The sequence below is a fragment of the Melanerpes formicivorus genome, unplaced genomic scaffold (assembly GCF_026170545.1).
Source record: "Melanerpes formicivorus ecotype bairdi unplaced genomic scaffold, bMelFor1.0.p_v2 SCAF_10, whole genome shotgun sequence".
In the NCBI taxonomy this organism is placed as follows: Eukaryota; Metazoa; Chordata; class Aves; order Piciformes; family Picidae; genus Melanerpes; species Melanerpes formicivorus.
In genome coordinates this window covers 6,458,486-6,484,109 of record NW_027142362.1, presented here as the reverse complement: position 1 = coordinate 6,484,109, position 25,624 = coordinate 6,458,486, and the positions used below count along the sequence as shown (strand labels likewise).

Genomic DNA, 25,624 nt, shown 5'->3' with positions numbered 1-25,624 from the left:
CAGAGTCACAGAATTGTCAGGGTTGGAAGGGACCTCAATGATCATCCAGCTCCAACCCCCCTGCCAAGGCCAGGGACACCCCACACTACAGCAAGTTGCTCACAGCCACATCCAGCCTGGCTGCAAAACCTCCAGGGATGAGGCTTCCACCACCTCCTTGGGCAACCTGTGCCAGTCTCTCACCATCCTCATGGGGAAAAACTTCTTCCTTCATTCCCCCTACTCCTATCCCTACCTGACACCCTCAAAAGTCCCTCCCCAGCCTTCTTATAGCCCCCTTTAGATACTGGAAGGCCACAATAAGGTCATCTCAGAGCCTTCTGTTCATCAGACTGAACAGCCCCAACTCCCTCAGTCTGTCCTCATAGGAGAGGAGCTCCAGCCCTCTGCTCATCCTCACGGCCCTTCTCTGGGCACCTTCCAGCACCTCCAGATCCTATTGGTCTGCTAACTAACAAAGTTAATTGTATGAACTAATTCTTGCTCTTTTCTCAGCTCTTCTCTCTAGCAGATACTAGCTGGTGCTTCTGCTGGCTTGCTGACCTTGGCTGCATTCTTCGTGTGGCTAAGTACTAACAAGCTCCTCTCTGCTTTTCTGCTCTTTTTCCCTTGTACAGGAGGGAAGGGAGCAGAGAGGGAGAAGCTGTTGGTAACCCCCTGGCTTTGTCCAGGGTGGTTCTTGTGTTGTTTATAAATTGGAAATGCCTGTAAGTGTTATACATTTTGTACATACTCATTGCATTCCAGGTTTCTAGATTGTAGTTTTGCTTGTAAATAGAGCTTCAGCTGCTTTCCAACTGAGCTGATCTGGCAATTTCATGGTGGGGGTGATTTCAACCCACCACACCAGCCAAGGGGCCTCTGCTGTGGAAAGCACAAGCAGCACAAGGAATCCATTCTGAAGTGATTACAGGAAGGTTTGGCTTGCCCATTGCTTCCTACCACAACACACATTCCTGGAGACCTCCTCTCCTCCTTCAGTTAGAAGTCTTCACTCCACACAACTCCATTCTTCTCACTGCAGAGCTGGTTAGTAAACAGCAGCCAGCTATCATCTAATTTCTCAGCTAAGCAGACTTCCAAAAGGAAGTGTTTGGAATTGTGAGCTTCACTTAAAGACAGGAAGTTGAAAACCAAAATGATTCACAAGTGACTGCTTCTCAGGGGTGTCCAAAGACAGGACAAGGGGCAATGGGGGCAAGCTGGAGCAGAGGAGGTTCCACAGGAACCTTAGGGAAAAACTTTTTCACTGTGAGGGTTCTGGAGCCCTGGAGCAGGCTGCCCAGAGAGGTTGTGGAGTCTCCTTCTGTGGAGACATTCAAAACCCACCTGGATGCACTCCTGTGCAGCCTGCCCCAGCTGATCCTGCTCTGGCAAGAGGGTTGGACTTGACCTTCTGTGGTCCCTTCCAACCACTAGCACCCTGTGATTCTGGGACTAACTCTAGGAAGTGCTAGCTGAAAGCACCTCCTGCCAAGTGTTACTTCAAACCAACACCACTGAGATCACCACGCCCCACTTCCCCCTTAGGGCCTGGCAAAAGGAGCAAAGCCTAAGGCAAGGCCAGGAGCAGTGCCAGGAGTGTTCCTTACCAGTCAGCCCAACCTTCTTCCTGCACATGAAGCAACGATTCTTCTTCTGTTTGGGTTTGTCGAGCGACTTGTCCTGTTCTTCAGGTGTAGGCTCTGCACTCTCTGACACTGAAGCTAGCAGTAAAAGAGGTGAATAAGAACACTGAAACACAAGGTCTGCCCCTCTCCCCTTCCTGGCTCTGAATTGGATGATCACCTAAAGCCCTTGTGGTAAATTTAGGCTCTGAGGTTAAGCTTTTTGCTGCAGATTCCACGTCTCAAGTGTAACAGCCTCAGGGTACTGGAACTTCTTCCTTCTAGCTGTTCACAGGGAGAGAATTCACTGCATGCTCACACAGAGTTCACAACACAAAGACACCACCAAGGAACAGCAGAATTGAAAACTAGCTTTAAGGGTTAAGGACTCAGTGCGGTGAGATCTGGGAGGAGACTCCACACCCAAGTGCTTCCCCGTCAGGGCTACCAACATCTGCTTGGGGAAAGCACTGGTGCTAGGATCAGTGGAGTAAAACTTTCCCTCTCAACTACTGACCCAGCACTGTTTTTGCTGAAGGCTGTAATAAAAGGCCACACAAATGCAGCACTTCAGAACAGTTCCCTACCACTGTGAGACTGCTGCTGCAGCAGCACACCTGCAAAAAGCCTACACAGGGGCTGGTCAGCACCTGGGGTGAGAAACCATTAGCCCCAGACAGACTGCCAGGGAGGGATCCCACCATCCTGAAACCCAGAAGGAAGCAGGGGAACACCACATTTTAAAGATTGTTTTGCTAAGACAGCTTCCAACCTGCTTTAATATTCTCTCACATCTGCAAGGAACAGCTTACAGGTGGTGTGGGAGAATATAAACAAGTAATGATAGTATTTGCCTGACTCAGGTAAAAATAGAAACTGGCTCCTCTTCCTCCAGTATTTGCACATTCCTTACACTACAAAACAGAGAGAAACAAAAAAAGCTTCATTTAAAGAAGGGCCAAGAGCCAATCTCTGCCTAGCAGCCATTGCTAGATCTCCAGGGAGTACGGTACACCAAGCCAGGTGTATCTGCAGCAAAGTAAGCTCCAGCTGGGAGGAGAGATTGAACCAGGGCTGCAGAGAGAGAACAGCAGCAAACCCAGACCTTTATCAGGGAAAGGGCTGCAGGCAGCTCTGTGCAGCTGGACTTTTGTTAGGCAGAGGCTGTCAGATGCAGTTCTGTGCTAGCCCTCTGCCAGTTGATTGCCACTCTGCATGCCAGTTCTGCTGGGGCTTCTTCCTGGGCTGCTGAAAGGAAACAGCACTTTCTGCAGTGTATCATAGTCAGAGTGGGCTGGGTTGGAAGGGATCTTTAGAGGTCATCCAGTCCAAACCCCCTGCAGTCAGCAGGGACATCCTCCACTAGATCAGGTTGCTCAGAGCCCCATCAAGCCTGACCCTTGAATATCTCTGGGGATGGCACCTCCACCACCTCCCTGGGCAACCTGCTCCAGTGGTCATAGTAAAGAGAACTTCTTCCTAATGTCCAACCTACATCTGCTCTTCTGTAGGTTAAAACCACTGCCCCATGTCCTGTTGCTGGATGCCCTTGTAACCAAACACTGTGGTCTGTCCCAGGCAACATCAACAGGCAGCACAATACTTGACTGCTGGCAAAGGCTGTGCTCCAGTGGCCAGTGCAGCCTCTCTAACACATGCATGCTTGGATCTTTTGTGTATACAACTCTCACATTTAAAAGGTTTAAAAGTATTCAAGGGCTGCTGCTGGTGGTAGAGCTGAGTGGGAAGATTCTGCTGCTGCTGCCACAAGTCACTTTGTACCTACTGTAGTAACCTCAAGCTGCCTTTGCAAGGAAGCCAGCCCTTTGACTGCAAGTCCTCTATGACAACGAGCCCTTAAGCCACCTTTAGATGGCAGAGGGCCAGTGTTTAGTGCTCTGTCTCCACAGTAGCTGTGATGAGGGCAATAAAAAGCCAGGTAAAAGGCAATACCACCGGCTCTGGAGCCTGCAGGAAACAGGCTGCAGCCACTCCCAGCTTCTGTACTTTGTTTAGACTCCTGGCCACTGCTTTCCTCGAACTGATCCCCTCCCTTCCCCCAGCCCCAGCTCCACCTTTAACCGGAGAAGGAAAGCACTGGCAGCAGCACTCTGAGCTGCCAGCTCACTTACAAGGAATAAAGCTGGAGCACACTCTCATTTCTCTGCAGCTGACAAGCTGGGCTGGCTGCTGGAAGTTCCCTCTTTTTAAAGCATGGTCTGTGCTGATCAAAACAAGGAGAGGCTGGATTTCCTCCTAAAGGCAGCAGCTTTTGCTGCTACTTTCTTTGTGCTAAACCTGCCTGAACTCCACTGTACTGCAACTGACCAAGCAAACAGCACCCATGAGATGGAGCAAATTGCAGTGCCTGCACTCCTGCAGCCACAGCATGCAAATGTGCTGCAGGACTCCTGACACCTCATCTTCCTCTGTCTACTCTGGATATTACACGTATCACCTCTGCATTACTGGGCAGAGCTTCTTACAGACAAAGGTTCCTCATCCCCACAAGAAGACTATGAACAGCTACACTGACCTCGAGTGCATCCAAACAGGCCAAGGAAGAACAGGCTCTGGAGGAATGAAAGGTGAAGCTAACTCTAGGAAGGAGTGCTGCTTACTGACTTTTTAGCAGCAGGCTGAAGGAATCCACCTCAAACACTCTGTTTCAGACCACACTTAACCTGCAGGGTATAGTTTTACATCTTATTGCTGTTGCCTCTCTACAGAATCAATCCATTTCTGCCCAGGACCATCTACTGATCCAGCTCTGATGAAGGTCCACTGAAGTTGATGCCAGTGATCCAAGAGCATTCCCTTGAGGTTCAGGTTGGAATGGATCTCAGAGACCATCTTCTCCAACCTCCTCACCATGGACACCTCTCAACTAGACTCAGCAGTTCAAGGCCTCATCCAGCCTGGCCTTGAATACCCCCAGGGAGGAGGTGGCATCCACAACTTCCCTGGGCAGCCTGTTCCAGAGTCTGATCACCCTCCTGCTGAAGAATTCTTCCTCAGCTCAAGTCTAACATTGCTCTTCCTCAGCTTCAAACCATTCCCCCTTGTCCTGTCTCTAGACACCCTCACGAAAAGTCCCTCTGCAGCCTCCCTGGAGTATCCCTTCAGCTATTGAAAGGCAGCTCTAAGGTGCCCCTGGAGTATTCTCCAGGCTGACCAACCCCAGCTCCCTCAGCCTGTCCTCATGGCAGAGGTGCTCCAGCCCTTGATCATCTTCGTGGCCTCCTCCGAGTAACATGGCACAATTTGCTCCAGAACAGAGTTTGCAATGAAGCAAGAGATGTATCAGAGTAAGTACAGAACAATGATCAAAGCAGACAACTCCTTTTTCTCCTCCCTCACATCAGAAGCAGTATTCTCAGTTCTTCAGTCTGCAACGAGCTACCCTCTTCCAATTCTCAACAAGAGAGCCAGACAACAGTAAATACCTTTGGAGCACACACTTCTATTACACTCTTGAGAGCAGCCTAAAAGTCAAATTCAGGGTAATCCACTTAGAATAAACCAAGTTGGAAGAGACCCTCAAGATCATTGTGTCCAACCTATCATTCAACACCACCTAATCAACTAAACCATGGCACCAAGCACCCCATCAAGTCTCCTCCTGAACACCTCCAGTGATGGTGACTCCACCACCTCCCTGGGCAGCCCATTCCAATGGCCAATCTCTCTCTCTGTGTAAAACTTCCTAACCTCCAGCCTAAACCTCCCCTGGCACAGCCTGAAACTGTGTCCTCTTGTTCTAGTGCTGGTTGCCTCGGAGAAGAGACCAACCTCTGCCTGTCTACAACCCCCCTTAAGGTAGTTGTAGAGGGCAATAAGGTCACCCCTGAGTCTCCTATTCTCCAGGCTAAGCAACCCCAGCTCCCTCAGACTCTCCCAGGGTAGGCTTCCCTTCTTTCCATACTTACACTGCCATAGCAAAAGACTGAAAAAACCTGGCAGCCTGACATTTCCTGTGATTTTTAGTTAAGGGACAGCACAGAAGCAACTCTCCAGGAAATGAGGCTGACCCTGCCACTGAGAGTTATAAATAGGGATTGCAATTTCCAACTGCAATTCCACGCCGGTGGTGTTCTCAGCTCAGAAATCGCCATGGTACAAAGAAAAGGACACAGCTGAGTACACCTGAGAGAGGCTGATCCTTCTCATATACATTGTGAAATAGGAATAGGCCCCTGAAGTCAAAGCTTCTAGCTAAGGAACTCATCTTTCCTTCTCAGAGGGAGGATTGGAGGTGGAAAAGGAGGAGTTTACCCAGATGGGGAGAGACCACCTTCTGCAAAGCAGCTGAGAAAGTCCTTTCACAGGCTCAAGTCACCTCACAGCACAAGCAAAGACTGGTTTAAATTGAAGCACTCCCTCCACCCACCACCCTCCCCAGTGAGGAGCCAGAAGATGCTGCAAACCTAGAGTTTGAACTTACAGCTAAGCCAAACACGATGCAAAACCCAGAGTGTCAAATTCAGGCACTGGGTAGAAGATGAACTGCAACAGCACTGCCAGGAAGAACACCACCACACAAAGACAAGGCAGCAAGATCAGCTTACAGAAGCTGCCTTGATAGTCTCTGATATGAAACATCCACATCAGTGTAAAACTGCAGTGCCTGAGATGTTTTACTTCTGGGGGTCCCAGAGAGGGCTGCACCTGCGTGGGAGCTGGCTTACAGTTGGCACACAGCACATGCCAGGCTCCCTGCTCTGTAGAACCAGGATGGATGCAGAGCCACACCTGTGCTCCTTAGAGGTACATCAACTAAAAATTCCAGCCTGCAAACCTCCATCTGCTGTGCAAATACAGAGAATTTAAGGCTCATAAACCTTTTCAGCACTTGCTGGTCAGCACTAAAAGCATGCCTTCTGTGCACTGACAAAGCTGAGGCAACAAGAGCTCTCAGCTCCAGAAAGCTAACTAAAAGGCAGGAATTATCTGTCTGGCATGTAGCTTTTGAAGAGTAAACATGTTTCCAGTTGGCATCTCAAGGGCTGGTACAAAAATGGTGTTAGCATTAAACCTTGTCTGAGTTTCACAGCTGCTGTTTTGTGGGACTGAGGTGGCCTCACTTGGCACAGGAGCTGAATAATGACTCCTCTATTCCCTCCTACAATAGAGAGAGCTCAGGTTCTGCTAAGCATCTGAAAAGCAGAACTTTTACACCCTAAGTACAGTGGGGGAAGAAAAAAATACATTTAGCATCTTCAAGTGGAATTAGATGTTTTATCTGTGGAAAACCCAAACTCCTATGGTTAGGCTAGCCTACAGAAACATAACCCACCACAGCCTCAGCAGTGGCAGCACAAGTAAGGGCAGGATACTAACTGACTTACCTTTAAATACCTCTTCTAATGTCTATGGATTGCAAGTCTGACTGGATTTTGGCTATTATCTGACTTCCCCCCTCCCCCCTTTTCCTAAGCAATATAATCAGAAAGCTCTGCAAACATGCACATGGAAAGAAAACTAAATTTCCCCTTGTCCAAGCACCAAGGTTTTTAGGCCAAAGTAGTTCCAGGTCACTCGACCCTTTTCAAGTAAGCAGAGTTTGTAGTTTGGTGAGTCTGTATTTGATGAAGTGAATTTCAGTGGGTCACAATACAACCCCACTACAGTTCAGAGGTGAAAGGGTCTTTCCTAGGTGCTTCATGTTTCTGCAAGACACTGTTCTTCCAGCAGCTCATGTCATTGACTTTCCTTCATCACAGCTATAGTCACAAACTGCTGGCATTGGCTGCCAAGGACTCCAGTGAGAAGTAACAGATACTCCAACGCTGCTTACATGTAACAGCTGTGGCATAAACCCAGAGAAACAGACTGGTTCATGATGTGCATTCCCAAGCCCAATTAATACCTGTTATGGCAGGCACTGGAATCACCAGCTCAAGATGAAAGGTTTCAGTTTATGATTTGTCTTTTAAGAACAGAAAGTTTAGCTTTATTGTGCCTTCCAGCTTCACAGAACAGTTGGGTTTGAGAAGAAGGCATCTCTTGGAAAATGGAAAGTATCATTAAGAACAGCCAAAATAAATGAGGCTTAAGCTCTGTCTCTGAAAACCAGGCACCAACCTTGCAACTCTTCTGTCTCAGGTACTGTTTTGTCCACAGCCGTGCTATCCGGTTGGGATGATGCTACAGATTCTGTTAGAAGGGACTGACTGGACACAGGGCTGGAAGGAGCAAGGGGAGAAGGGGAGGAGGGGGAAAGAGAAAAGTTGTTAGTTTTGATCAGGCATATGCACATTCTTTAAAGCATTCCTAAACAGAAAAAATTAACACCACCACTCTTCCACCAAAATGGAGTTCAATGAAGGCCAAAACTGCTCCCTCTGAAGTTGTCTGTAACCATGGCAAGCCATCAGTGCCTAAGCATCCTGGACAGTGGGAATGGATGGGAAAAGATTAACATTTGTGCATTCATACTGAATGCAATAAAGCAGTTTGAACTGTAAAAAGGGAAGATACAGGCATTTGGGGTAGCATGACATACCATCCTTCCACGGGGAAGCAACAATGCAACACTCTGTAAGCAAGGATTTTTCTACCCTAAGTCAGCAAGATAATTGTAGAGGAGCTGCCTCTGGTGTTCTACTGATAGGGACAAGGAAATTGCAGCATGTCAGCGTCTCCAGCAATAAAAACATCTGCAGCTGTGCACAGAACCCCTCAGACTGTCACAGTGTGAAGTGGTGCAGGCCAAACTGCCCAGCCCTGCCAGCCATTCTGCTGAAGTCACAGTGTGGCCAGAAACTCACAGATGAAGCCCTGGGAGAGCTGTGGGACAGAGACTCAATCCTGGCAGTCACAGCCAAGCTGCTCATCCATCAGCTCGACTGTGGAACAAGACACAGCTGGAGTCTCCAGTGAGATGTGACACTGTCCCATCTGCCCAATTGGTTTAAACTCAAGAGATCCACTCTGAATCCAGAAAAAAATGGATTACCCAGCAGCCCATGAACCAGCAAAGCCCTGCCAGCAGCCCATGACACAACCAGGGCTTTGGAGTCACAATTTTAATTGCCTGGACACTGCAGGTAGGCCTCCAACTACAAGCATGGGCATATACAAAAGGGCATTGGTAATTTTGTGACCGTTTGCTCTGAGTATCAAAACTCCAAAGCATTACCAGAGACTGAAATTGAACCACTTTTATTTTGCCCCCAAAAACAGGGACCATATTTTGGAGTGCAAGTCTAAGAGCAACCATCCACTGCTGTAAGCAGCGATCAAAGCTTTCTTCCCTCTTCCAGGGCATTAGAAAGGTGGTGTGAGGAAACACCCACAGCACTGCCCAGTTTACCTCTGAGCACAGACCTGGATGAATGGATTCATTTACTTCTTTTTAAACACATACCAGAAGAGTTGTACCAGGCTAAGCTATCCATTTCCTACCCCAATTAGAAAGCTCAGAAAGGAAAGATCAGATATAGCATCAAGCATGGCACCTAGCTCTCGGTGCATATGCAGGATCCAAGGATGAGATAACAGCTCCTATAAAAAGCTGAGGAGCAGAAAGCAGTTTGAACATAATCAACTAACACTAACTGATGAAATCACCCTTGGGCTGTATTTTACTACCTTCTGGTTTGAAAAAGGAAAGCTGGAATGAATATTGCTGCAGGTCACCTGCCATAGTGTAACACTACCACTTCTCACTCCAACAGCTCTCCAAAGCACTGAAGTCACTGCTGGCTGTCTCATTCTGCAGTGAAATGCAGCCACTAAACAGAAACACATTTGCCTTTCAGAAATGGAGAGCAGGTAGCCTGGATGATTTACACAGGAACATTGTGTCTCCTTCAACAAGCCAGCTAGAACCTACTCGTTAAGTAAGCAGTACAGGAGCACAACATGTACTAAGATCCAGGCATCTCCCCTGCTCACTTGGTTGCCAGTGGTGGAGCATCCCTAGCCTGGCACTTGGAGCAGGCTCTGTTTATGAGTCAAGAGAGGACAGTATGGTTGCTGTGGGACAGCTTCTATGCCCTGGAGAATAGGAATCGAATAGGAATCGAATAGGAATCGAATAGGAATCGAATAGGAATCCTTCAAGATCATCATGTCCAACCTATCAACCAATCCAACCCACCTAATCAACTAACCCATGGCACCAAGCACCCCATCAAGTCTCCTCCTGAACACCTCCAATGATGGTGACTCCACCACCTCCCCAGGCAGCCCATTCCAACGATGAGGACAGATTCCAGTGATGAGGAGAGAGGAGAACTCCATTCCCAGTTGTAATCCAAGTGGTTTTGTCTGTCCTGACCCAGGAATCATTTCATTACTGCTTTCAGTTTTCTTCAGTGATGCTCCTGGCCAGAATCCCATTGCACCAGAAACCCAGGTAAGAGCAGTGTGAGTGAGAAGGATCTGGAAGTCAGTGGTCAGATGCTAGTGCTGCCTGAGTGCTTACCACAGAGTCACCACTTGTCCCCTGGCACTGCCGTGGCCAATGCACACGGAGAGCTGCATTCATCCTGACAGATACCAAGCTTTCCAGGGAGGTCTGCAGGAGATATTCTAGGTGTGTGTCACCCGGACATTTATCTTGGCCTACCCTGCACCTTGGAGTTTAACACATTACCATGCATTCACAAGGGCTTTCTGCCTTTTAACAAAGTCCTCCCATTTGTAAGATGTGAAGAGCTCTCCTTTGGTAAATGTACAACCGACTGCAGATTGTGGATTCAGAAGACCAGCCAGACAAAGCTCAGTAGAACAGCGTGAAGCTGGCAATGCTCCTATTTGAGGCTAAATTCCAAAGACAAATTTGCATCTGAATGCAAGATGTAGCTGACAGATCAGCTACTATTGACTGCCAGATCCCATGCTTTAAAGTGAGCTGTTAGTTCTTACCTTTGCCTAACCCGGGTCCTAACATTTCATTATGCGGCATCAGCACACTTCAAAACAATTCGGGGATGGCCCTGACACACATTTTAACCTAAGAACACAGCACAAGAGCAAGCAGCTTACCTTGGCTGCATAGATGGAGTCGATGTAGAATCTAAAGGTGACTGAGTTTCCTGGGTGCTGCCTTCTGTGCACTGAACTGGTAAGGATTCAGTTATACTACTGACAGAAGTTGCTGGAAGGAAAACACTCGTGTCAATGTGCTCTGCTACTTCCTGGCATTACAAAAGTCATACCATGCATGCAATTATTCTTTGACCCCCATGACACCAGCCAGGAAAGTAATTGAACCTGTCCAGGTCATAATGAAAGGTAATTTTACAGAAATTAATTCTGTTTGGCCATATTTTGATCATGTTCAAGCCCCAAGACCCCAGAAATCACACAGCACAGGGGTTTGGAGCTGGAGCTTTGAAACAGTTATTATTTTCTCTTAATTAAAACTACCCACAAACAGCTTTCCCAGCATAAACTGCAGCATTCTGACACAATAATCCCAGGATGGCTCAGGTTGGAAAGGATCTCAGAGAACATCTGCTCCAACCTCCCCACCATAGGCAGGGACACCTCGCAACTAAACTCCGCTGCTCAAGGCCTCATCCAACCTGGCCTTCAACACCTCCAGGCAGGAGGCAGCCACAGCCTCCCTGGGCAGCCTATTCCAGAGTCTCACCACCCTCCTACTGAAGAACTTCTTCCTCACATCCAGTCTAACCCTGCTCTGCCTCAGCTTCAAACCATTCCCCTTGTCCTGTCTCTAGACACCTTCATGAAATGCCCCCCTGCACCCTTCCTGGAGTATCCCTTCAGCTAGGGCAAGGCAGCTCTAAGGTGCCCCTGGAGTCTTCTCTTCCCCAGCTCCCTCAGCCTGTCCTCACAGCAGAGGTGTTCCAGCCCTTGGATCACTGTGGTCTCCTCTGGCCCACTCCAACAGCTCTGTGTCCTTCTTATGCAGGGGACACCAGAACTGGAGGCAGGATTGGAGGTGGGATCTCAGCAGAGCAAACAGGCAGAATCCCCCCTCTTGCCCTGCTGGCCACACTCCTCTTGCTGCAGCCCAGCACACAGCTGCCTGCTGGGCTGCATGAGGGCACTGCTGGCTCAAGGGGAATCTTCTCAGCAACCAGCACCCTCCCAACTCTCTTTCTCCAGAGCTACTCCCAAACCATAATATCATAGTATCAGTCAGGGTTGGAAGGGACCACAAGGATCATCTACTTCCAGCCCCCCTGCCATGGGCAGGGACACCCCACACTAGATCAGGCTGGACAGAGCCTCATCCAGCCTGGGCTTAAACACCTCCAGGGACGGGGCCCTAGCCACCTCCCTGGACAACCCATTCCAGGGTTTCACCACTCTCATGGGGAAGAACCTCCTCCTCACATCCAGCCTGAATCTCCCCACCTCCAGCTTCATTCCATTCCCCCTAGTCCTATCACTACCTGAGATCCTGAAAAGTCCTTCCCCAGCCTTCCTGTAGTATTTCAGTATTTCAGTATCACTAAGGTTGGAAGAGACCTCAAAGATCATCGAGTCCAACCTGTCACCACAGCCCTCATGACTAGAGTAGGGAGGACACTACTGCCCACTGCAGGCTTGAACTCATGACCTTCCCATTAAAGTTCTTACATGCTACCAACTGAGCCATATTTCAGCCTAGGCCCCCTTCAGATACTGGAAGGCCACAATTAGGTCACCTGGGAGCCTTCTCTTCTGCAGACTGAATAGCCCCAACTCCTTCAGTCTGTCACCCAGCCTAGACTCATGCCTGGGGTTGTCCTGATCAAGCTGCTGTTTGCTGTGGCACTTTGCCTTGTTCAGCCAGCAGTGTTAGCAGTACTTACCAGGAGGGCTAATTCTACCATTGCTGTTCTGCCTCTGCAGATGTTCTTTGTAGCACACTGAGCACATGCCGTTGGTACGAGGATTGCCGTAGAAGCCACAGCCGGTGGAGCACAGCATGGGCACCTGGCTGCGGTTCGTTTCTTGAGCCATTTCCCCTTCTTCTTGCAAACCTGAAATTGAAACGTGCAACCCAGCATTCAGAGGCCTGAGAAAACTCCCTTCACAACTGGCATGTGAAAAACCACGTGCTTTGCATCACCCATCCAGACAGAGCCTCCCAGCCCCTCCAGTGGACGGTCAGTAAATGGCCTGCAAAGAAGAGTCCTTTAGGAAAGTATTCACAGAATGCTTTGGGTTGGAAGGGAGCTCAGAGATATCTGCTCCAACCTCCCCACCATGGGCAGGGACACCTCTCAACTAGAGTCAGCTGCTCAAGGCCTTATCCAACCTGGCCTTCAACACCCCCAGGCAGGAGGCAGCCACAGCCTCCCTGGGCAGCCTGTTCCAGAGTCTCACCGCCCTCCTACTGAAGAGCTTCTTCCTCAGATCCAGGCTAACCCTGCCCTCCCTCAGCTTCAAACCATTCCCCCTTGTCCTGTCTCTAGACACATCCCCCTTACAGCCTTTCTGAAGGATCCCTTCAGGTACTGGAAGGCAGCTCCAAGGTCACCCTGGAGTGTTCTCCAGGCTGAACAGCCTCAGCTGCCTCAGCCTGTTCTCATAGCAGAGGCCCTCCAGCCCTTGGATCACCTTTGTGGACTCCCTTCAACAGCTCTGTGTCCTCCTTACACTGGGGACACCAGAACTGGACACAGGATTGGAAGTGTTACTGCTTCTAGCAGGAAGTTAAAGGGAGAGGGACACCCATGTTGAACTCTGCTTGAAACTTGAAGCCTTGATCAGTGAATGAGAGTTCTGCAATGACAGCCAGGCAGGTAACAGAAGCTTACAGCATAATGATTGTCATTAGCAGCAGTCACATGAACTCCCACGTCACTGGTTAGTCACTGCTGCAGGACAACACAACCACCTGCCACAGAACCTGACCTGGGATGGTTAACATACAAAAAACATCACCCTTTCAGTCACAGATATTATTAGACTGGGTACACATCCATGTGAAAACACAGTAAAAGTGATGAGAGAACCATCAAGGTAACTCTTGCAACATCCTTAGTTTCAGGTGGCATAAACCCTGCAGAATGTGTGTTCTTTATCCCTGGCTTCTGTAACAGCTATAGACTTTAATACCAAAAACCCCACCCAATAAATCACCATTTTCAGTGTTCTGAGCCTTGTACATCACTTGCTGATCTCTGTCACTCAGGTAAAATTAATTTCCCATGTGCTGCCCCTCTAGAAACATTCTTGTCCCACTTTTCTATCAGTTTGGAAAGCAAAACACCCAACAGTTTCTCATTAAGAGACTCAATTAAGGTATCAGTTACTTCATTCAGGATCAGCCTTGGTCTATAGCATTTTACACTTCCTGATTCAAAGGCCCAGATAGTTTTGCCTGTTGCAGGAGGAACCAAAGATAAGCAATATTACTGACAGAAGAATAATAACAAAAACAATGTTTCCCTTAACATCTCTCCATCTTTCAATAGCAAAGAAAGTCCAGGAGGGAAGAGCTCTCAGGATATTGAACACTCTGCCAATTGCCAACTAGATTAAACCACAGTAAGAAGATTTCCTTTCACAGAAGGTGTATTTGAAGCCAAACACAAACAAGTTTCCCAGTACTTTGCTTTCAGACAAATACCTTCCTCTCTCCTGATGCCCACACACACTGCACTTTGGTTTTGCTTCCCCAAAGAACACAACATTAATACCTCAAAATTCTGACCTGCAAAGCTCACAGCAACACGAAGGACAGCCAAGTCTGCTCAGAGCAAAAAGCTTCTCAAAGGATGAGAAACTGGTCAAGATGTAAGACAAGGAAGGTACAGAGGCAGGAGACAAAAATCTCTGATAGCATCTTGTTCAGCTTCAACCTGCAATTAAGCTTATTGCAGCTGTTTGAGTGCACTCCCCCACCCCACACAGAAGCATTTGCTTGGGACACACAAAGCCCCCATTGACCTCAAGCAGCTCAATTTGATTTTGCTGAAGTACTGTACTCGGAGCTGAAAGAGCACTTTCATTTCTGTCTTTCTCCAGGCAGGCCTTTGGGATGAACCTGCAAAGCAGCACATGTGGGACTCCAGCTCCTCTGCTGGGCCCAGCTTCAGGAGTGTCAACGGCCAGGAGATGCCTGTGCTTTGGTAACTCTAAGGTGAAACCTTACACAAGTCACTCGTGGCACAGACTGTTGCAGAGTGAAAGCCTAATTAAAAAGCCCACAACATGTCAAGGACTAACAGAGATGTCACAACACAGGTATTAATCCTTCTAATTTAAGGCAGCAGCAGATTAAAAGAGCCCTACCACACTAACTTCCAAACTTTACCATGACTGCCTTTCTGCTCAACAGGAAGCTTCAAGCAGCACACAGGACCTCAGCATCCAGCAACAGTCACTGCTCATTTTCTTACTGCCCAGCACAACCTGAAGGGAACAGGTGCTAAAGCAATCCCAGCCTAATAACTCCTAACAGGGACACACACACACACTCTCCAATTCAATAAACAAATTGTGAAAGGTGTGCAAAGATGCCCAGAAGTGAAACAAGAAAAGCTGGACTGGGTTCCAGCTAAGCCAGTTCCAGAGCTCATTAACCAGCGGATCCTGCCACCAGCCAAAGCACAAGCCACTGGCATGAGGCTCCAAAACACTTTAACCTGCAAGGGGAAGTGCCAGGGATTCTTCTGAAGAGCTTTATTAAAAGCCACAGGAAGTGGGGGATCCTTCATTGGTTGCTAGTATCTGGAGAATAAAATGGAGAAGAGATAGGATCAAAGTGATGCAATGCTATGAAGTCAAGTGAGAAAGGTCTTCAACACAATGACTTGAAGGAGGCAATTCCCCACACCAGCTCCAGCGCCCAGCTGGACCCTAAGTGTGGGTTCCCTGAGCCACCAAAAAAAAAAAGCCTCCAGGGAAAGAGTGTCCATCACCACCACAAAGTCTTCCAACAGTTCAGTGAGCTCCATCAGTTGACACACACTAAAAAAAACCCCAAACCAACCCAATGTGACAAACAAAACCAAACAGGAAAAAGCACAACACGAGGGGGAAAAGCTTCTGGAACAGGTATGAGGAATGACATGACCAGGAGGAACACCACACATTTGAGTAGCCTGCCGATCTATCTCAACCCTGAAGCCACAGAACACCAAATCAATACAAGCAGCTCCTGCTCCAGCTCCTCTCATGCTGGTTCCCTCCCCCTCGGTGTTCACACACCAAAAGAAGTGATCAAACTTAGCAGGGCAACCACCTCATCTTCTGCCAATTAGCTTGAACACCGACTGGTTTCCAAGCTTGTGTTTGTCCTGTGTGCTAGGACACACCTGGAACCACTTAGCCCAGCAGCAGAGCAAGCTTAAAGCATCGGCAGAGCCACTAGCCAAAATTGAGCACTGAAAACAGGTGAGAAGAGACCCAAATGCTGGTGGCTCTTACCACTGCACTTCAGACAAACCCCTCCTGCACACATCCCCCACTGCCCAAGGGCAAGGGCCAAGATGACACAGCACTGTGCCCAGAGACTTCAACCTCCTCTGGCAAGAGTCAAACAGCTGCAAGCAGAGCAGCTGGACTCTGTCCCCATCCCAGCAAACATGAACAATAAGAGATCATTGAACAGATGTTGGGGGGGAAGGGAAACTCCTCCCATCCCAGTTCTTGGCTCAGCTTCAGGGTTTGGTTTGGTTTTTTTCCAAAACTGCCCATAATTTCCCATGCAGAGAGATCCACAGCATGGCTGAGCCCAGCCCTTACTTGAAGCAGCAACAGTAGGCTGGTACTGACACTGGAATCAGAATGGAAAGGGGGCCTTTCTGCCACAGCCCCAGCCACACCTCCCCACCTCAGGTCAGATCAGCCCACCTGATGCAAAAGAAAAGAAATACATCTATTAAAAACTCTGGAATATTTGCTCTGGTGGAGTAGAGAACTTGCTGATTTGACAGACTATCAACTCCAGAGAACTGACAGCACCAAGGAAGTGACAAGGCCAAAAGCAGGACTACCCCCTTGCAGTTAACCCCTGCTGAGCACCAAGCCTGCTGTAGAACACACCAAGGGCATCTCCCATTTGTAGTTTCAAGACTGATTTCTCAGCTTGGCCACGGTACAAAACCTGAAGCAGCTTCCTAGCTGAAGTGACAGTTAAGGGCTTGGGCTCAACAGGGTTACAGGTAGGTCCCACTCAGTTTCAGGTGTCACAAGCGTGGAGCCTGTAAAAGCTGCTGGAAATGCCTCTTAGCTTTGCCTGTTCCCCACCTGAGCTGTGTTTAAGCAATGCTCCTAGGGCCTTTCTGTTACCCTGAATGCAGAATTAATTCATCTTAAAGAACAAAAACCACTCAACAAAACTAAAGCACAACAAAAAACCCACCCAAACAAACTCTATTTTAAGCATGTTCCCTGCTCTATGGCAGAGTTGTACAACCAGTTGTACGAGCACTAATGAGTGAGAAGGAAGCATCCTAGAGGGAAGGGCAACAGCCTTACACAAAGCCCCTCAATGCAGCCCCAGAACATCCATTTCATGGAAGTTTAGTCCATAAACAGTCATCTTGTATTAGTTAAGATTTGCTAAGCTGAAACCAAAATTCTCTCTGAGAATTTTCTCCTATTTTCCAGTATTTCTTGCCCCTAGCAGAATGGTGGCACACAGCTCTCTAGGCTGTCCTTTTCCGACAGATCTGGTGCTTCAAGTCTACTCATTCCTGTTAATCCTGTCATACACAGGCAACTTCATGCATCTAAGGCCTGCTTACCACTGCTATAGGTCCTGCCATTCCCCCCCTCACCTGAGCACCTCCTCAGAGCAAGTTACTTTCTGTACCAAGCAAAAAAAAAATCACATAAAGGACATCCCCAATTATAAAATGCATTGAGCTGAAGCTGTAGCAACACTAAAGCAGGGCACAACTTTTGGACATCAGATTCTCTAAGAACAGAGCTGCCTCTTCCAATACTCTGCACAGCAAATCATAGTATCACAGTATCATTCAGGGTTGGAAGGGACCACAAGGATCACCTAGTTCCAACCCCCCTGCCATGGGCAGGGACACCCCACACTAGATCAGCCTGGCCAGAGCCTCATCCAGCCTGGGCTTAAACACCTCCAGGGACAGGGCCTTGACCACCTCCCTGGACAACCCATTCCAGGGCTTCACCACTCTCATGGGGAAGAACCTCCTCTTCACATCCAGCCTGAATCTCCCCACCTCCAGCTTCATTCCATTCCCCCTAGTCCTATCACTACCTGAGATCCTGAGCAGTCCCTCCCCAGCCTTCCTGTAGCCCCCTTCAGATACTGGAAGGCCACAATTAGGTCACCTGGGAGCCTTCTCTTCTCCCGACTGAACAGCCATGAGACACGTGTACATCCCCTCCCCACAGAGCAGGCCTTGCAACACTGTGGGTTGGGTTTTTTTCCCCCTCCACCTCCTTTTCCTTTTAATTAAAATGTTTATATGCTACTAGTTTCCTATAACTGATTCCCCAGCTTTCCAGGCCTCAAATGTTAATCAGGAAGATCAGAGAGTGCAGTGTTTAGCAGGATTAAACACAGAAGGTTTAGGAATAATCTCTTCACCCCCACCCCAACAAGAAACAAAAACTCCTGCACAGAAGCTAACCTTTCTCTTCATCTGTCTGCCCCAAAGAAAAAGTCTCTTGAATTCTAGTTGTCCTCACTCTCCACACAGTGGTAGGGAAAGTGAGCAGACCCTCACAATCCCTTGCACAGCTGAAGCAGTCTTGTGTCCTGCAAACACTCCTGCAATTTGTGCCTGCTACAGGAAAGGTCCTCCCAAATGCTAATGCTGAAGCTCAGCATCAGGCTGAGACTGCCCAAACAAAGTTCTGCTTCAGCTGCAGCACCAAACCGGATGCACTTTGAACCACAGCTTTGAAAATGCTTCTCAAAGAGACAGCAGAGCATTTAGTGTAAGCTCTGCTCATCACTGTCAAGGATCAATGCACTGACAGATTTCACTTGGCACTCAGCTCACAGGATCAATCTGATTTTTCACAGGTGATTAAAATATTCTCTTCTCCATCCTAATCACCTTTTAGAATGAAGCTGTTCAGCACTGATTTAAGCAGCACCAGTACTAATGGTCGTTTTCCCTTTGTGGTAGGGAAGCAAGGAAGAAACTGCAGAGATGTTCATTCATGCTGCTTAAAAAACACAAATCATAGAATCAATAAGGTTGGAAAAGACCCCAGAGATCATCAACAAAGCTTTGTCCCAGGCACCAATAAAAGCATGCTATGAAGTTATGTAGCTAATGCACTTCATTTCAGAGCATGCAGTGGTCTGGATATCTGACACCACCTGTATCAGCACAAGAAAAGGCATGTTGGTACAAAAAACCCAAACAAACAGAAAGTGCATTCCTCTACAGGCTTATCCAAACAAATGGCAAATCAGGGTGGAAGAGCAGAGCTCTCCTGTGACTAGCTGCAGAAGTTCCCAAAGCACTGCCTGTGTTTGAGCACAGCCAGTGCACAAGCTGCAGGGCCACGGATGCTCAGGTGCGGGGCTGGAAGCAGGACACTCCTCGGGGTGTAAAGCACCAGATTCACAAATTAATAGCAACTTACAGAAGGGTCCTGTGTTCTTTTTACTCCACTGCTCTCTCTCCCCAAAGGCCCCAATTTACATTCACTGAGCAGTCATTTGTAGCTGCTTTAAGGCATGACCATGTCCCAGCGACTTGCTGTGGAGCCAAGAAGAACTGGCAGATTTGAATAGGGGCCTCAGTCATTACAGCTGAGCCCAGCTCGCTGGTTGCACTCAGACATGTCATTTCATCTCCAGCTCACCCTGGCTAAAACACTACAGCTGCTTCAGATTTGCCAGCAGAGCTACATGTGTAGTTACACTCTGACCCAGTTTCAGCAGAAGGCTTTGAGTTAGAAGTAGTGAATACGGTTAAGGACCAGCTCTGCAAGCAGATCTGTAAGGGCAGCGACCTTTTTGTTCCTGTAGCAGCAGAACACACAGCTGCTGCATTTTTCAAAGCACAGGAGTTATCCAACTTCCTCAGCACCAGGAGGAATCCATGCATTTTAAAGCTTGCCATTCACTCCAGCAGGCCTCCAGCTTTCTTCCTGCTCACAGCTAAATGCAGTTTTGAGTTTGAACTACTGAAGCAGCAGCATTTATCACGACTTAATACCAAACCCAAACGATTCCAACTGGTGACCAAAGACTTACATAAGATGTTCTCTCAACTCACTTGACAAGCCATCCAACATCTACTTGTGTTCCTGTCTATTCCTGTTGAACAGCTTTTTATTTTGGTTTCATGCATAGACATATTTTAGGCAAACCCCAAGCACTTTATATTAGACTCTCCTAGCAGAAACTCTACCCAAACCACCCAAGCTACAGAAGCCTTTTCTTCATTTCTAAGTAGTCAGCAAGTTGAGATCCTTTCAGTACAACCATTAAGATATAAGACCCTGAAGAAAGCTCCATTCCCTGTACAGTGTAAAGCCCAGATCTGAAATGCCAAAAAGCCTGTGAAAGAATCACACAGGTGGGAAAAGCAGCCACAAGTGCAAGAGAAAGCACACCCTCAGAAGTGGCAGATGGACAGAAGAGAGAGTTCAGGTCCTAGGAAGGACCATTAGCAACTTTCCTAACTAATCTGAGCCAGAATATTGTAGTTTCAATATGACATCATTGCCCAGGAACACTTGGTATAGACAAAGCCTCTAGTGTTCCAGTGCTTATACTGCTAACTACAGCTGTCTGCTCTTGTGCTCAAGGTTACCCAAGGAACAAGAGAACATTTCACTACAGCCTCTTCACTCTTACTAGGCAAGAACAAAGACGCTTAGATTCTATCCTGGTATCAAGAAGATCACTGATAATTAGGATTCAGCTTTCTATGCTTGTCTGCATACACTATTAATAGATGTCACTTGGAAACTGTAATTACTACTCAGGGCCAAGCTCAACCTTACTAGAACCAGAGATTAACTGCTGTAAAGCAGGGCACCTTCAGAAACTCTCATTCACCTCGTGCAAAAAACACATCACTTGCAGTGAGCACTTCAAATCTACACACAAACCCAGAAGTATAAACAAGTTCTTCTTGCTTCTGCTTCCAAACTTCAGTACAGTCACCATAATAAATAAAGGGGCAGTTCCATGAATATAACCTCTCCACTGAAGATTCATCCTGAACAAAGCAAGTGCAGAGCAAAGGTAACAGGTACATGTTGTTGACTAATAGGAAGAGCCACATTTTGCTTACATGAAATGTTTCAAAGAGGCAGAAAACAGACAAAAGGAGTTTGATAGAAGTGTCGGAATTCCAGAGAGCTGCTACACAGAGCTGGGCTTTCAGCTGGTGAGATTCCTGGCAGGAATGACCACTACTTTATGCAGGAGCATCTGCAAGCTGCTGTGGCACCTGAAAGACTAACTGCAGTACTCTCTATGCAGCCTTCAAGAATTTTCCTTCTATTTGTCATGTATTCCAATGTGAGCCCAAAGCAACAAAACACAGCTCCAGATGTCAAGGATTAACAGCTGTAGTATGTACATCTGGACTTCAGTTGCTCAAGACTAGAACTGCAGCATCACCAGAATTAGGCCCTTGCATGTGACAGTATCCAAACTTTGTGAAGTTCAAAGAAACATTCCAGCTTATAAAACTGAATACCCTTTGACTTACTTCTTATTTACTTCTTATTCCCCCAACAGCACAATACACTTGCAGGCAACCCCAGTTAATCCAGGAAGCTCCAGCCCAGGGAAGCACAGGCATGCTTTCAGGTAGAGCACCTCTAGCAGGTTCTAAGTTGGTTTCTTCAGTGATGACAATCAGCAAAATCTAAGCTGACAAAGCTGCCTTTTGCAGAGGTCAACCTGAATGCCAGTAAAAAACCAAACCAAAACCCACCCACACCACAGAAGTCACTTCTTGGGTTCAAGGGAAAACATAGCAAACAACTCTTGGAGCTGGACATGCTTGTTTACAGTAAGACACAAGAGGGACCTTCAGTAAAGATAACTCGTTAAACATTAAAAGCACAGAGATCGGCCCAGTGACTACAGCTGCCCTGGACAAAGGCACCTCGAGTGAATTACAGACCATGAAAAGCAAACAGGAGAGAAGAGCACACTGCATGTTTTGGAAAGCTGTTCTTGCACTGCTGTCTCTGGGAGAGCCATGGAGAGAGAAGTCCAAGAGGCCTATCTGAGGAACACTGAGAGGACGCTGGCCAGCTGCCCCACTGCTCATGCTGTCCTACCCAAGGTGCTGTATGCACGAGCCAGAGGGGAGACCAAAGTGGTTTTCTCCCCACATGTGAGGTTGCACTTACGCAGTTCAGGCTACCCACATCACCTGAGATTTAAAGCTAGAGGCAGACAGGATCAGCAGGTCCATGTTTGGCTGTCTCTGTAACAAGACTGCCATGGAAATTTTGCATGAAGTTACACTTGTGATGGAACACACAACTACTACTAAAAGAGCAAACTTTGAGGGAGTGCTTTGCTCTGACATCTCTGCTCAAGAGGAATAAAAATTCAGGAGTTACACAGGTTAGAAAACCCCAAGCCACCTCAGCACTTGCTTGGCACCACTCACTGTGTCAGCTCCCACAAACCAGCTTCCATCACATGTAGCTGAATCAGTGTCAAGCTGCGCTAGCACAGCTACTGCTTCAGGGGCCCTTTTGTCTCCTCCAGAGTTTGTGCTAGCTCATAGCTGTACTTTGGCATTAAGGTGCCTAAACCAAAGGCTGCAGGAACCCTCTAGCTGCTCCTCATTTGTACACAGCTCTGCAAATTCAGGCTTTGCTTGAAATCTGTCAGATTACAGGGATGCCTTCTTTTTAAAGTGCTCTGCACCAAGAACGCCTCCCTGAAACAGGCAAGACAAGGCAACATTCTGCTTTCTTTAGCATCTCATATTGAAGTCAGACATTTCTGAAACCAGAGGTTAGAAGTGGAAGATTCTACATTAAGACACCAGACCAAAGTTTAAGGAAGGCAGGAGGAGGGCAGCTCCATAAACTGTCACAGAATCACGGTGTGTCAGGGGGTGGAAGAGACCTCCAAGAGCCCGTCTTGCACGCTGTATCTTTCAAACAGGTTTGGCTTTGCAAACTGATGAAAAATAATCTGCAGGAAGACTCAAACACTTACAAGACTCCCCACGTAATTAGTGAAAGAATAGATGCAGATTCAGTAATGGCTTCCCTTTGAGCTCCAGTGAATAAGTAATCTCCTCTCAATACAGCAGAAGTTTCGCTTATTTTAAGCGTTATCAAACCCAGAAGAGATAAAAGCCTCTTTAACACAGAGCTCCCAAAATAGACAGCTTCTTGTTACCAAAACACCTGTTGCTGAGAGCTGACAGCGAGCACAAAACACATTAGAATTTGTTTTTGTAAACAGCACTACCCAGAATTTTAATCAACTCCTAATGCTACAGCTCTGCACAGGCCTGATGCTGAGGGAGGTCCTACTCTTAATATCAGGGTTCCTAGCTGTTAATAACTAAAACCACCACCACCACCCTAATTTCTGGCTAGGGCATCCTGAGCACAAGTTAAACTTCCAAGGGCACTGATTACCATGCATGTGGTGCTCGATTTAGACTTATGCACCAGGTCTAATTTAAGTATTCAAAATTATACAATACCCTCACTGTGGTTTGATGGGGAGCTCAACCTAAAGCCCGACCAAAGAGGGGGGATTTAAGGACAAGTGTTCAGCAGCAGAAGCATGACGTTCCCTGTGGCAAAGCTGCATTCCTCATCTTTTGCAGTGCACTTAAATTTAGCCAAGAAACTCAAAGGTGCTACTTTGTTTTAACCCCAGTGCTATTCTAGGAGGTTTTGTTGGTGGGGTGGGATTTTTCTTTTTTCCCCTTAAATACTATTTCAGTCACTGGGGAAGCTGGGTTACATGATCCCAAGCAAGTTGCTGGATGCCTATACACTAAAAGCTATGACACTGCACAAAGCAACAGAAGACATTGGACAGCTGATCATCAGCCACCATGCTGGACAACTGATATTTATCCATCCCTTCAATAGTGTCAAGTTTCACTGAAGATATGAATACACCAACTGGTCACACTGAGAGGTTTTGCATCTTTCCTTAGTTTCCTTGCAACTGCAGCCTTACCCTGCATGAAATGCTGCAACATGCAAATGTCTAAGTGCAGCAATATACACGAGCCAGTAAATGTTCACATGCAACCAACACAATGGCTTCATGACACAGCTACGTTAAGAGATTGAGATGCTTCTGCCAGTGCTGCTGGACAAGGAACTTTTTCACCTTGAGGATTTCGTTCCTTAAAAGCTTGCAATGGTTCTTTGTTGGAGCAAGTCCAGAGGAGGGCCACAAAGATGATCCAAGGGATGGAGTATCTCTGCTGCTACGAGGACAGGCTGAGGGAGCTGGGGTTGTTCAGCCTGGAGAAGAGAAGACTCCTGGGGGACCTTAGAGCTGCCTTGCAAATAGCTGAAGGGACCCTCCAGGAAGGCTGCAGAGGGACTTTTCCTGAGAGTGTCTAGAGACAGGACAAGGGGGAATGGTTTGAAGCTGAGGCAGAGCAGGGTTAGACTGGAGCTGAGGAAGAAGTTCTTCAGTAGGAGGGTGGTGAGACGCTAGAATAGGCTGCCCAGGGAAGTTGTGGCTGCCTCCTGCCTGGGGGTGTTTAAGACCAGGCTGGATGAGCAGCTGAGTCTAGTGGAGAGGTGTCCTTGCCCATGGTGGGGAGGTTGGAGGAGCTGATCTCTGAGCTCCCTTCCAACCTGAGCCATTCTGTGATTCCATGATTGTGTCTGGTTTACAGTGCAGTTCTACAGCTGTGTGCCAGAACAGTCAAGGTTAACAGGCGGAAGGTCAAACAGCCTAGCAAATATCAGAGCTGAACACTAAGGTGCAGGCTCACTCAGAACATAAACCAAAGCAAACCACATGAATGACTAATAAGTCAGCAGGAGAATTAAGTAAGAGTTGCCTTGTGTCAGCCCTACCTATCCAAGAAAGAGTTAGATTAATAGGTGAGGGGCTAAGGAACGATTAGAAGTTAGCAGTGAGACACTCTCCTTTCTGATGGCTTCCTAAACTACACTCCTTGCTTTGATGGATGGGAGGTCATTACACTTTTTAGGAAAAGCTTTAGAACTATTGGGGAAAAGCTTTCCAAACCTGATTGAGGACAACTGGTATTTTTTTTCCCCCCACTGCCATCGCAGAACAGAACATTGTGGGGGGAGGAGGGTGTTATACTTCTTTCCTGAGCCCATAACAGTACAGACTGCACATATTTCAGCTTCTCAACTGAGAAGAAAGCCAAAGCTGACAGTTTGAGTAAAAGTCTGTACTGCAAACACTGTGCTTTAATCACCAGGGCATCCTATTTACCTACTAACATTACAGGTATAACCCTGTCAACTGCCTGACAACAAGGTTTACCAGGAGTTCTTTTCTCAGACAAGATTCAGTTATTTGAGCCTTCATTTCCAGTACAATGTCTCCCCCACTTACTGTCCAGAACACTTAGATCAGCAAGTTAAGAGCACAATAGCCTAAAAATAGCATGGCTGGATGCCACTGTCTCCCCATTTATAATGATGGTACCTTTGTACAGAGTTCTTTCTACAATTCCACGAAGAAAAATACTGCCATAAATGGCTTTAAGGGAGGAACTTGTACTCAAGAGGGCCAAGCTGTTTGGTGTCATGGGATTCCCCCTTTCCCCTCAAGCCACATAAACAGAATTTTGCATTCTTAGAAGCATTTTGAACAGTAACTCCAAGTACATCTGACTTCTCATTTTATCCTCTTGCCATAGTGATTTCATTCTGCTAGAGAACAGATCAACACATGTCAGGGTAACAGCACTTTCTAGAGAAAGAAACATTCATCATATGAAGTAGACAAACACAGAAAATGCAAGCCAGAGCTCTCCTAACTTTTGTTGCTTGGTGTATTAAAGCCTGTATTCCACTTTAAAATGGATGAAGAGGGAACCAAATCTGCTCACAACCTCCACTGTCAGTAAGGTGTGGCTTTCTATCAGGACACTCACTCCCTTCCATTCACAAACACTGGCCAGTGGGGCTCCCAGCAGGAA

At 47.4% G+C, this 25,624-nt stretch overlaps 1 protein-coding gene across 4 annotated transcripts in view; it reads right to left on the bottom strand.

Moving 5' to 3' along the window:
- ZFAND6 (zinc finger AN1-type containing 6) overlaps window positions 1-25,624 on the bottom strand; it is a 40,515-nt gene that overhangs the window by 804 nt on the left and 14,087 nt on the right. For all 4 annotated transcript variants that reach the window (XM_068143430.1, XM_068143432.1, XM_068143433.1 and 1 more), the window contains 4 exons: window positions 12,383-12,553; window positions 10,602-10,713; window positions 7,692-7,792; window positions 1,593-1,706 (listed from right to left, as the gene is read on the bottom strand). In XM_068143430.1, coding sequence (XP_067999531.1) covers window positions 1,593-1,706; window positions 7,692-7,792; window positions 10,602-10,713; window positions 12,383-12,533 — 478 coding nt within the window. In that variant the 5' untranslated portion in view covers window positions 12,534-12,553. The remainder of the gene's footprint in view (window positions 1-1,592; window positions 1,707-7,691; window positions 7,793-10,601; window positions 10,714-12,382; window positions 12,554-25,624) is intronic.